This window comes from Podarcis liolepis, assembly GCF_965112155.1.
Source record: "Podarcis liolepis genome assembly, chromosome: 11".
In the NCBI taxonomy this organism is placed as follows: domain Eukaryota; kingdom Metazoa; phylum Chordata; class Lepidosauria; order Squamata; family Lacertidae; genus Podarcis; species Podarcis liolepis.
In genome coordinates, this window is record NC_139565.1 from 1,141,373 (window position 1) to 1,154,569 (window position 13,197).

Genomic DNA, 13,197 nt, shown 5'->3' on the forward strand with positions numbered 1-13,197 from the left:
AGAATAAACAAGACTTCAAACTTCAATTACTCCAGACATTAGAAAATTATTCAATTAAAAATTATCTGAAGGGGAAGCTAATTCCTGGATCTGAGCCAGGAGACAGAGCGGTAACGGCCCTCAGAATGAGCCCTTCAGGCGCCCAAGGGAGAAGCAGGGCGTCCTGGGGCCCCGCGGGGAGCCCCTCCGCCGAGCCCGGAGACACCTCGGCCGGAGCCCGAGAGCCCTCCCGGGACGGGGCCTGGTCTGGGGGCCGCGCCAAAGGGCGCCCCTCCTGCTGCACACGGCACACGACGGGCGCGACCGCTTCCCGCCGAGGCACGCGCAGCCCGAGCCCGCCCAACTGCAGCCCCCGGCCGCCTACTATTGGCCCTCTGTGACGTCGCGCACCCAATGAAAACGTCCGCTTCCGCCGGCCCTCCCCGTGCGCATGGCCGCTCTTTCTCAGCCAACGGAAATGCTCTCTCGCCCCCGCCAATGACGCGCGTTCCCGACGTAGAGCCGCGGCGACCAATGGGAAGCGGGCGCGCGCCGCCGGCTTGCTAAGTCTTCGCAGCGCCTGGAGCGGCGGCAAAATGGCGACGCCCGCGAAGCGCCGAGCGAAGAGCCCTGAGGAGGAAGCGGAAGGCGGGAGCCCGGGCAGCGGCCGCCTGCGCCGCTGGAGGCGAAGAACGGCCCCGCTGGCCGCGCTGGCCCCGCCGGAGCCCGAGCCGCCCTTCGTGGAGGGCTCCATCCTCAAGATCTACATGGAGAACTTCCTGTGAGCGCGGCGCGCGCGGGGCGGGAGGATCGGGGCCTCGTGGGCGGGGCTTCCCCGCGGGGGGCGGGGCGAGGGGGCAGCCCCCCCCCGGGGACCCCCGTCCCGACCAGGCGGCAGCGGGAGACGCGGGGGCTTCCGGCGCCTGCCTCCCAAATGGCCCTCCGGGACCCCCCCCCATCTCCCGTCTCGGCTGCGGGGAGGGCGGGAGCGCCGAGCGGGCGGGGAAGACTCCTTGGTTCGTGAATCTTCGACTCGAGGCCCAACAGCACAACTTCGCATGGGGCGGCTCAGAAGAAACCCGCAGCGCTCCCCCCCCCCCCGAACTCAGCGGAGCGGCGCTCGGGACCTCCCCGCTGGGCCCCGAAGGGGGGGGGGACACCTGACCAGCCTCAGCAAAGGCCCGCTGCCCCTCCGGCTCGCGAGGAGACCCTCCCTGGGCCCCGGGGAGGCGTAGGCAAGCCGGTGGCACAACGGACTGGGAAAGGTCTAAAGGTCCATCGAGGGAAAGGGAATATACAGAGGGTCAATATTAGCTCGGCTTCTGGTCCCTCCTAGAACTCCACGTCTGTGAATATCTTTTTGCCTTCCATGTCCGATGCTGCTGTTTTCTGAAAGACTCTGGTTAACTGGCAAAATTACATTTTGTAGGTAATTCTGTTGTCTAGTCACAGGCTATGTTGAATTAATGCCACATTCCAATCTCTGTCAACCCAGAGTTCTTACATTAGTTTTGATTTCAAAGTTCATCAGTGTATAGAATATGGCGTCTGCAGATATTTACTCCTAATATATTCATGGGGGGGGGGGAAACACGAAGGACTGTGATAGTTTTGAAAAAAACACTGGCAAACTAAATATAATGAACTGGTGTTATAATAATCTGCATTTGATTATTCAGATTCCTTGATTTCCCGCTTTCTAAACATTAAATTGTAATGGCATTGCCTTTCAGTACTTATGATTCCTGTGTGGTGCTTCCAGGACCCCATCTAAACATGATAGTTGGAGCTAATGGAACAGGTAAATCAAGTATCGTATGTGCCTTATGCCTGGGATTGGCTGGGAAACCTTCCTTCATAGGACGAGCAGACAAGGTGAGGAGAACTCTTTGCAATCTTATAGAATGGTATTCTTATAGTAATATGTTTAAAGTGTGGTAACAGCTTAAAAGACTGTTTAATATGTTGAATGGAAAATAGAGGGCAGACTTTTGTAGAAAATGCATTGGGCTCTTTTCTCAATTTGATTTCCATATTTTGTGTGTGTGTTAAGATACCTTTCTTTTCTAAAGCTTTGATATACTCTGGTGATTTTTATGTACTGCAGCACCCTGGAGAATGAATATAAAATTGCTTACTAATTTTGTGTGCAGCATACAGCACATAGGGAGCTTCTGGTTGATATTTAGACGAAAGGTTTCTCCTGATTTACAGTGAGCTATCCCAAAAGACTGCAGTTAAGCAGAGAGATGATTCTAGCAATAGTGTAACTAAATAGGAACAACCATTAAGCCGACTACACGCCATAGTTTAGATAGAACATAATACAAATATGCTCACATTTTTAAGGAAAGGTAGTTCACAGAGCCAGGAAGAATATGCAGGGCTATCCTTATAGGCCTATACCATCTTAGAATGTATTTGGCGGGTCACTTGTCTGAAAGATCTCTGTGGGAAAGGTACCCTGCTCTGGGAAAGGCAACATGATAGGGAGGAACTAGCCTGGAATGTATTCTGAGTTTAGAGGCCCATGAATGTCAATATCATATGCCCTTCCTGGATATTTTAATTGACTCTAAGACAGGGGTCCCCAAACTTTTTAAACAGACACTGTTGGGGCCAGACAATAATTTGAAAAAAATATGAACAAATTCCTATGCACACTGCACATATTTGTAGTGCACAAAAAACAGGAAAACCAATACAATATTTAAAATGAAGAATGATTTTAATCAGCATAAACTTATAAGCATTTCAGTGGGAAGTATGGGTCTGCTTTTGCCTAATGAGATGGTCAATATCGCTAATGCTCATTCCTACAACCCAGCCTGCACATGGATCTCCCTCACCCCCATGGCCCAGTCTACATGCAGGCCTTCCATGCCCCCATCCCCACAACCCAGCCTATACACGTGTCTGCCTTGACACCCCCCCATCCCCACAACCCAGCTTATACACGTTTCCCTAACCCCCTTCCCCACGACCCAGCCTATGCATGTGCTTCCCTAATCCAGATCCCCACGACCCAGCCCGCACTCGTGTCTCCTTAAGCCCCATCCTCATGACCCAACTTTCCCTTCGTGTCTCCCTAGTCCCCATCCACCCCCCCAGCTTGCACGCCTGTCCTCCAACCCCAAATCCCCACACTCCAGCCTGCCTGCGCGTCTCCCTACGGGGGATCCTCATGTGTCGCCCGTCCCCACGACTCCCAACGCACTGCTGGGGGGGGGCAGCTGCAGGGCTGGGCCACCCCTCCTCTGGAAGGCGCCGTTGACAAAGACGCCGTTCTTGTCCAGGCAGCGCAGGTAGAAGTGGGGCGCGTGGAAGGTGAGCTCGAGGTGGTGGCGCAAGAGGATGCTGGAGCGGCCCATGTTCATGTCCACAGCACCCTGCGACGAGTTGTACCTGATTGTCATTGTCACCTGGTGCATCACAAACTCCACATCGCGGCCCTGTAGGCGCGCCAGAGCTGACGGCATGGCCAGGGTGAGGCGGCACTCTCTCTGGCCATGGGTGGCTCTCCTGCTCCTCGCCGCCCCAGGACTCCTGCAGGGGGCTTTCCCCTCTCCCCTCCCTCTTCTGCTTGGCTGTGCTGGCTGGGCTGGGCTTCCCCTGAGGGGAGGAGTGAGCAGAAGAGGTGCTGCTGCTGCTGCTTAAAGAAACAGACACCCGCCCGCCTGCCCTGTTTGTCTGGCCACAGTAGCAAGAGCGAGCAAGCCCGGTGTTTCCACCCACTTGAACTGGAACCATTTCCCCCCGCTTTTCTTTTTCTTTTCTTGCAAAAGGCAGCCTTGTGGTTCAATGCTCTGCCGCTGCTGCTGTTTCTGCTCGCTGGCAGGGGAGAAAAGGCTGAGGTCTTGCTGCCCCACCAGCCCACCTCTCCTGCTCCTACTGCAGGGCAGTGGGGCTGTGGCTCTTCAGCAGCAGAGGCATAGCCCGGCTTTGCAGCACCGCCTGCCTGGGCACGAGGACTGAGCCGTGTGGCGGGGCAAGACGGCTTGCATGAGTCTCGGGGCACACAAGCAGCCAGCGGGGAGCACTGCCGGCGGGAGTCTTGCTTGCTGCTGCTGCTGCCACCGTCATCTTGCCCCCCAGCGGCGCTTGGCATTTTCCAGCACGCTGATGGCTTCTCGACGTCACTAGTGACTGCTGCCTCCTCCTCCACCACCATCAACACCCTTCCCTTCTTTTTTCTTCCTTCCTTCCTCCTCTTTCCACGGGTGGCGGAGATGGGGAACACGCTCAGTCAGTCCCTGCACGGTGAGGCTTCTGCGGCTTCCGATTGTCTGCAGGAGCGGAAGCCACGGAAGCCTCGCTGCGCGCTGAGGTAAATGCGGCGAGGCGTTTCTGTTGAAAAGAATGTGTTCGTGCGAACGTTCTTTTCAAGGAAATGCCGCGCTGTGCTGGGTTTACCTCAGTGCCTCGGGGACTACTCAGTCAGTCCCCATGTGCTGAAAGGGCGTTTCGGCTGGTGGGCTGGATTTATGAGCCTGTAGGGCCACATCCAGCCTGTGGACCATAGTTTGGGGACCCCTGCTCTAAGACATGGGAAGACCTGTGGGTTAATTTGAAATGTATTGCCATCTTTCCATTTAATTCATGGTACCCAGAGATTTCCCTCAAGTTTCTTGTCTTCTTTTATGTCAGTTCTGCACCTAGTGAGATTACTCCTGCTACGGTTGCTTCAAAGCAGTTGCTGAGATCTGTGGATCTGAAGGGAAGCCCACCCTCTTGTGTCATCAGCTAGGATGGGTGGGGAGCCTGAGACTCACATGCCCCAGGCCCTTACCCCCTTTGTGGATCTTCATATAATGATTTCCCCCTCTGCATCTCTTTCGTAGCTCTATTTTTATAAGTCCTTTATCCATAATTCAAATTTATAGTAATTTTTTTTAATGAATTACCGTATTTTTCGCCCCATAAGACGCACTTTTTCCCCTCCAAAAATGAAGGGGAAATCGGGGGTGCGTCTTATGGGGCGAATGCCTGCAAGCCTCGCGCGCCCGGCAGGAGGTCCCACCGGGTGCGCGAGGCTTGGGGCGGCAGCCTGTCGCCCGAAGCACGGGGAGCCCTCCCGAGGGCGAGTGTCTGCAAGCCTCACGCACCCAGCAGGAGGTCCCACCGGGTGCGCGAGGCTTGGGGCGGCAGCGGACTGCTTGCGCGCACCTAGAAGCTTGGGGCGCGCTGAGCTCAGCACGCCCCAAGCTCCTGGTGTAGCGCAACGATCCGCTAGCCCTGGGAGAGCCCCGCGGCTCTCCCAAGACTAGCGGACTGCTTGCGCGCACGCAGAAGCTTGGGGCGCGCTGAGCTCAGCACGCCCCAAGCTTCTAGGTGCGCGCAAGCAGTCCGCTAGTCTTGGGAGAGCCGCGGGGCCTCAGCTGACCTCAGCTTGCCCCAAGCTTCTGGATTAGCGCAGGGGTCCGCTAGCCCTGGGAGAGGCGCCCGGCTCTCCCACGCTAGCAGAGACCTTGCCGGCACGCAGAAGCTTGGGGCGCGCTGAGCTCCGCACGCCCCAAGCTCCTGGTGTAGCGCAGCGCACCTGGGGGGGAAATAATTTTTTTCCCCTTTATTTCCCCCCAAAAATCTAGGTGCGTCTTATGGGCCGGTGCGTCTTATGGGGCGAAAAATACGGTATAAACTTTCCCCATTCAGTCTCTTCCTGGTTTCTAATTCTTCCTGCATGCCATCTTGGCATAGTTCATCAGTTTTATATGCCACTCTTCCTTGGTCAGAGTTGTGCCATCTTTCCATCTCTGGGCTAACAGCATCCATACAGCCATGGTCGTGTACATAAATAATTTCGTTTGCTGCTTTGGGATCTCTGTTTTTTGTTTTTTAAAAAATGATATTTATTAGGGGTTTGAAAGTTACAGAAAAAGAAAAAGAACAATAGAAAATTAAACAAAACAAAACAATACCTTACAATACATTAAAAAAACCAAAAAACAAAAAACAATGCAATAAGACAATGAAAAAACCAACAAAAACATTTAAAAACATATCCAACCTTTCCATGTCTTTACCTTTCATATACTTGTTTCATCGACCTCCTCACACCTCCCTTCTTTGTATTCTAGTTCAATTAGCTATTTCAGCAAGTCCTTTCCATCTTTCTCAATTTTCGTTCTAAAATTTACCGTATTTTTTGCACCATAACACTCACTTTTTTTCTCCTAGAAAGTAAGGGGAAATGTCTGTGCGTGTTATGGAGGGAATGCCTACAGGTGGCATGCCTACGGATTTTCCTCCTCTAAAAACTACGTGCGTGTTATGGTTGGGTGCATGTTATAGAGCGAAAAATACGGTAACTTAAGACAGTCTAACCTTAAATTTTCCACTTTGGTCCATTAACAATCTATTTTTACTTAGTTCTTTATAACATTTCTGCTAAAGCCATCAAATGCTTTCCATCTTTCACTATTTTCTGTCATTTAATTGTCTTAATTTATTTTAACCTTATCTTTCCATTAAAATCCTAAAACTTATATTTACTTAACTCCTTATAACATTTCTACTAAAGCCGTATAATTTCATTCCAACAATTTTTCTAACACTCATTAATTTAACAATATTTCTCTAAATAAATTTTTAAAACTTTTTTCCAATCTTCTTCCACCGTCTCTTCTCCCTGGACTCGGATTCTGTCAGTCCTTTCTATCAATTCCATATGGTCCATCAACCTGGTGATCTTCTATCCGAGGCTCTTAACTCTTTTCCATGTCCCTTCTGCAGGTCTTCTTCATATCTATACATGAGCTTCACTTTGTCTTCTGCTGATCTTGTTCTTCGTTTCCTTCCTTTGGCACTGAGGAGTAGGTCTCGGGGAAAGTCCAACCTAACTAACAATATCATTATTCCTTCTCGACAGGTCAGCCCATTCTCCATAGTCCGAACTAAAGTCCAAACGATATTTCAGAGCGTGTTTCAAAGTCCCTCCAAAGCTAAAGGCCCCCACAACTCCAATCTCCCCCTGACCCAAATCCAGATCCCAAACCTGCATAAGGGGATCTATCCAACTTTCCTTCTCCAATCCAAGCGGGACTCCATCCCTCCAAATCTGGCTTTCTCTGGATTCAATCATAAATGGCAACAGCTTATGTTCGTCAAATTGCCTCTGTAAGGCCAGGGCTCTATCCACTTGAATTACTTGAGGTTCAACAACAACTTTCTCCTTCTTCTTCTCCACAGCTTGCAATTTCTAAACAGATTCCTGAATCAAATCCTGAGTTATTTCTGTATAGGTATTCACTTTTAGCCCCAACTCAGTCATTTTTTGTCCCATATTGTCAATTTTAATAATCATCACATCCGTCTTCTTATGAAGCTGTTCCAATAAAGCACTTGTCTTGCAAAATGCAATCACTAGGGCTTCTTCTGTCAACATTCTTGTCCAAGGTCAATCTCAGTTTCCCACGGTCTTTAATCTCTGCAGCTGTAAAATTCCCCAGATCCACTCCTGCAACAGTTTCAAAAACTCCCTCTAGAGGAGACAATTTCTATTTGTATCCGTCCTTTTAAGCAAAGATCCAGCAACAAAGTTAGATCAATTTTCAGTTACATTTGCTTCTTTTCAAGTGCAAAAGGAAACAATGGAAACAATATATTTCTCTTATTTAGCTATCTGTCAGCATACGTTATTCACAGTCAATGATCGATCTTACTGACAGCCCGTTCCCAGGTTCAAGGCGGTGGTAATTTATCTTCCTTCACTCTCTCTCCTGCAGGCTTAGGCAGTCTAATTTTTCCCCCCTCTTCTCCTGCTTCCAAGGGGGGTTTAGTAGTTTCAACCGATGGAGATTTAATCCTTTACAAAAGACTTTCCAGACTTTAGTTTGCAACGTCTTTGCTTTAGTCTATTTACAAAAGGGGAAGGCGGACTTCCTGTTTGAAACCTTCCTGTTTCGATGCCAAATTATGATGTTTAAAAATCCAATTTTCCGTTCTACTCACGGGTAGTTGTTTAAAATCCAATTGTCCACAGGAAAAAGTCAGCGCTCTCCGGCAACAGCAATGCGGCTTCACTCCGTGAAAAAAGCAGTCAATTCAAAGCACCGCGCCACTCACCCCACGTCGCTCCGGAACCCCGAAACCGGGTTTCCCCGTGAGTAGGGGAGGCGCAAAAGGTGCCAGCCGAATCCCACGTCCACAGGCTTCTCCTGCCTGTGGTTTTTAATGGGTCGCCGCCTTGCCGTGGCGGTCCAGACCCTAGTTTCCACGGAGCGGATTCCTCCCAATCAGAGGAAATCTGCCATTGCCGGAGGCGCTAACCCGGAAGTGCGCTCCTTTGGGATCTCTGGACCTAAAATACCTAAAAGAAAAGCTTCTGGTTTCTTAGAAAAAGTTATTTTCAACATTTTCCCCAATTCATTATATATCATTTCCCAGAAATCTTTTATCATCTTACATGACCACCATATGTAATAAAACGTGCCCTTTTTCTATTTATATTTCCAACATGTTTTAGACTTTTGATTTATACATTTTAGCTAATTTATTAGGAGTTAAGTACCAACAATACATTATTTTCATATAATTTTCTTTCAGGCTGTAAATTTTAATTCTATTGTCCTTAATCTTTCCCATGCTGCTAATTCAGTGATACAACCAAAATCCTTCACCCAGTGAATCATAACCGTTTTGACCTGTTCGTCTTTCGTTTGCCAGTCTAATAGAAGTTCATACATTTTAGAAATTAACTTACCGGTAGTTTTATTTTCTAACAGTTCCCTTTCGAACTGGGAGGTTTTGTATAGAAAACCATTTTTTTTAATCCATCTTAAACACTTCATTAAGTTGATATTTAAACCAATCGGGTACTAATTCTCTTATGTCTTCAAACCTCCTTAACTTTAACTCTTGATCTATTTCTGTTAATGATTCTTTATACGTTGGCCAGTCATTTCTCATATTTCTTTTTTTCCACCAATATTGCTTCAAGGGGAGAGAGCCATCATGGTGTTTTATGTTCTAATAATTTTTTATATTTATCCCATACTTCATACATCGGTTTCCTTATAACATGATTCAAAAAAGCTTTATGAACTTTAACCTTAAGTTAAGCGTGCCAACCAAATCTATTATTGCGTCGTTCAAGATCTAATATGCAGCTGTTTTCCAATGATATCCGTTCCTTTAACCAGCAAGGAGAAGACGCTTCAAAATATAATCTCATATATCCGGCAGGGAGAATTCGCCTCTTTCTTTAGCATCTATCAGTAATTAATATTTTATTCTTGGTTTCTTCCCCTGCCAGATAAATCTAGTAATATTTGTTTATTTTAATTTTAGGTTGGTCACTATGTGAAGCGGGGTACTAACAAAGCAGTTGTTGAAATTGAGGTGTGAGTAACAATCTTGTTTCTGTTTGGTCTAAATGTTTTAAATAAATTATCTTACTGGCTTTTTTGCAGGGAGAAGCTGCCACATACCAGATTTTTAACCAGCATTTCATGGCTGGTTTTTTAAAAAATACTTTCCCTTCTCTTTCTTAGGTTTAAGAAACCATCCAAACTTGTTATCACACGGGAAATGTCTGTATCAAACAACCAGTCTGCTTGGTTTATTAATAAGAAACCGTCCACTCTCAAAATGGTAGAAGATCAAATTGCAGCCTTAAATATCCAAGTAGGCAATCTGTGCCAATTTCTTCCACAGGTATGTAGTAATTTTTATGAGAGTGTATTGTTCTCTCTTCATTTTAAATTCTAAAGGATCGTATGCTAAGGGAAGAGCAAAATTATTGTGGCAAATTAAATTTAATGTCAGAGATGCAGAAAATACATATGGATTTGAACATTGCTTTTGTTTGATGCAGTGGGAGAAATTATGAAAAAATTCTAGTTCTTTATGATCACGTACAACTCATCAGAATTGTTTCAGACATTTAAATAAATGATTTTGCTTTATTTGTCTGCTTCCTCGAAGTGATAGAGCCCTAAAATCAGCACCTGTGCCTTCAAGAATTATTCTTTGAAATTCTGCAGGACAAAAATTGTGGGTATAATCTTGTCCTCTGTAAGGGTGGGAAATACACAGAGGTGTATTGCAGTCTTCCCTCTGAACAACATGCCTCTGTTGCTCTTCTGAACTTTATGAGACCTGAGAAGGCCATTCAGTGGCAGTTGAAGCTGTCTTTGCCTCTTGCATACAGAATTCTGTTACTAGCTTTTCTCCAAGTTCTTGTGCACACATTCAGCCCAGAAGTAGTGGTGGGTGGAGACTTGGCAACAGGCTGCTGCTGGTTAGATGCTAAAGGATTTTCTCTGTTACCAAAATCCCCTGCCTGAGTGACAAATGTGCTCACACCAGGGGAGGATGGTGGTGGAGGAAGGTGCTTGTAATTAAGAAGCTTTAGTAATAGTACAATTGATACAGTGGTACCTCTGGTTACGTACTTAATTCATTCCGGAGGTCCATTCTTAACCTAAAACTGTTCTTAGCCTGAAGTACCAGTTTAGATAATGGGGCCTCCTGCTGCTGCCGCGCCGCCGGAGCCCAATTTCTGTTCTCATCCTGAAGCAAAGTTCTTAACCCAAGGTACTATTTCTGGGTTAGTGGAGTCTGTAACCTGACGCATATGTAACCTGAGGTACCACTGTATTTTACATTGGTCTGAAAAGTACCTTTTGCTACAAAGTGTGTTACATTATTACACAAAGCACCATAGGTATTTGGATACTTGCTTTGCAGGACAAAGTTGGAGAATTTGCAAAATTATCCAAGGTTGAACTACTTGAAGCCACAGAGAAATCGGTTGGTCCTCCAGAAATGTACAAATATCACTGCGATCTGAAAAACTTTAGACAGCGAGAGCGAGAACTAGAGGTACTTGGCTGATATTTATGAGAAAGTTTTTCTCACTCTTTTTTACTTTTAAAATAAATTCTCAACAGTTTTACTGTTCTAAGAGGAGAATGTGATAGCAGAAGGCCCCTTCCTTAGGACCAGAGGTTAGGGGTGCTGTTTTCTGATGTTAGTCAGAGCAAAGGTGCTATTTTTGAATCGGCAGCCCAGTCCATGCTAAACATGGAGATGCAGATACTGTCTTGCCCATCCTGCTTTTTCGTTCCTTGCTCCTACTATTTATAATTTGCTTACCAAGGTTCTTATTTCTCATCTCTCTTTCTCTTGAACTTCATATGTCCTGCTTTCCTATCTCTTCTTAGAAGAACAGGCTGGAGCTTCAGTTTTAGAAACTGACTAAATAGGAATTATACTTACTTTTGCAACTGGCTGTGTTGATATTTCAATAAATTTGTTTGGGTTTCTGTGTCCCCTTTATCTAATCAGTGTGGCAGAAATCCATGGTAACTGCAAGAGACAGTTTGAGCAGAAGTCTGAGCAGCAGCCAGCACAGCTGAGAGCAGGGAGAGGCATTTGGGATTTTTACATCTGTTCGTTGGTTTATTTTATAAAATGTATATACTGCTTGATGGGGGGGACCCCTCACAAAGTGGTTTACACAAAGATAATAAGACAGAGAAAAAATCACAAGCATACTTTAAAACATACAAAAGTTAAAATACAAAAACATATTCAAATTACCTCCAATTTCTAGGCATCTGGGTAGGCTTGTCTAAACAAGAGTGTCTTTAGCAGGTGCCAAAAAGAGTCCAGCGAAGGAGCCTTCTTGGTCTCAGTAGGCAGGGAGTTCCAAAGCGCAGGTGCTGCCACATTACCCATGTGGAATGGCTACTGGGTGTTATGTAGCACCTGTAGTAGTGCTAGTTCTGCCAATTGAAGAGGTCAAGTGGGCACATGTGGGGTAAGGTAATCTTGTAGGTAAACTGTTCCCCTAATATAGTAGAGGCAAACCTTCCCATTTGGCTTGCCAGATTATTTTGGCCAACCATTCCCAACTTGCCCAACACCTGAGCTCATATATGATGTCAGGTGTGTGGCAGGTAAAGTTGCAGCTAGGCCAAAAGGGTCTATGCATGGACCATTGGTGCTTGTAAAGCCTTATGCATGGCATTTTGCAGCCATCAACAGCCAGCCAGTCAGCAGAGCTTGCACATTGCTTGGCACCAGGCTTTGGAAATGCCAGCCACCAAATGCCCACCCTTGGGGCTTGCACAGTGCTGTGCTTTTGCCTGTGCAGGTCACCTGCTATAACTGTCATGTGAGGAGATTGACAGGGCAGCAGTCCCACCCACTTGTCAAACTTGGCCCACAGCAGGTGGGGAAGATCAGGATCTGACTCACTGCCTTTCTGGAAGAACTTCCTTTTTGATTTTTAACATATTTTCTTGCTTCTCTGAATTAGTGACTTTTATTCCTGTAATTATTTATCACCTACAAAACATCTGAAACGTTAGGAGAACTGTAGAGATTAAAAGGTGAGACAGTCCCTGTTACAATCCAATAAACTTATCAGTAAAGAAAACAGAACACAGAGGGAGGAAAGCGCTGGAGCAGCTGCTCTTCCTGGCCCCATCTGTTAGCTAGATCTGTTAGCTCTTGCTCTGTTCTTCCTGCCAGACAGTATAGCCTTCTTATGGCCTCTGGCATCCTGGCTGGTGGCAGAGGTATATTACAGCCCAGTCCTATGCATGTCTACTCAGAAGTATGTCCCATGGAGTTCATTGGAACTTCCTCCCATGTAAATGGGTATGGATTTCAGCTTTACTGGCAGGCATAGCAATCCTATACTCCAATGTGGGGAGGATGAGGCAATTTACACCCCCACTAAACCAACAACTGCCTTTTTTAAAAAAAGTTTTTTTTAATTAAAAATTTTCTTGGGTAACATAAGTACATAAAGCGTCTCTGCTTTCAGTTCAGTCCTTTCTACACATCAGTTATATTCAGCATGAGACAGTAATGGTTTAGACAATATAAGGTTGGGGGAGATGGGGGGAAGAAAAGGGGGGGTAGTAAACTTCCATTCTTTTACATAGTGTATGTGCCAGGTTTTTGTGTCAGCATCACGTGGGTAGGTTTTCTTTCTATTCATTTCTTGGTTGTCATTGGCAGTGAAGGGGGGGGCAGGGCCTGGTTGGTTGCCTTCAGCTGACTGCAGTGAGTTTTGTTTGCATGTTTCAGGGGGAGGAGTTGTTGGGTCAAATTAGCCATGTTGATTTGAATGCTGTCAGTGGGTTCTTGTTGGGCTGTGTATGTAATACAGGGGAGCCATACCGAGGTGAAGGCATTCTCTTTTGCTTATCCCCACTCTAGTTTGAATTTGTTGGTTAGCTTTTCTAGTAGGGCTGTTTCCCT

At 46.8% G+C, this 13,197-nt stretch overlaps 1 protein-coding gene across 8 annotated transcripts in view; it reads left to right on the forward strand.

Moving 5' to 3' along the window:
• The first annotated feature begins 471 nt into the window (after positions 1-471).
• The window catches only part of SMC5 (structural maintenance of chromosomes 5), a 71,318-nt gene continuing 58,592 nt past the window's right edge, over positions 472-13,197 (forward strand). For 4 of the 8 annotated variants that reach the window (XM_083464806.1, XM_083464807.1, XM_083464805.1 and 1 more), the window contains exons 1-5: positions 472-760; positions 1,713-1,854; positions 9,268-9,320; positions 9,471-9,633; positions 10,669-10,803. In XM_083464806.1, coding sequence (XP_083320932.1) covers positions 576-760; positions 1,713-1,854; positions 9,268-9,320; positions 9,471-9,633; positions 10,669-10,803 — 678 coding nt within the window. In that variant the 5' untranslated portion in view covers positions 472-575. Of the gene's footprint in view, positions 761-821; positions 1,283-1,712; positions 1,855-9,267; positions 9,321-9,470; positions 9,634-10,668; positions 10,804-13,197 lie in introns of those variants that run through there. The other 4 variants (XM_083464810.1, XM_083464809.1, XM_083464811.1 and 1 more) reach the window with 4 other exon arrangements.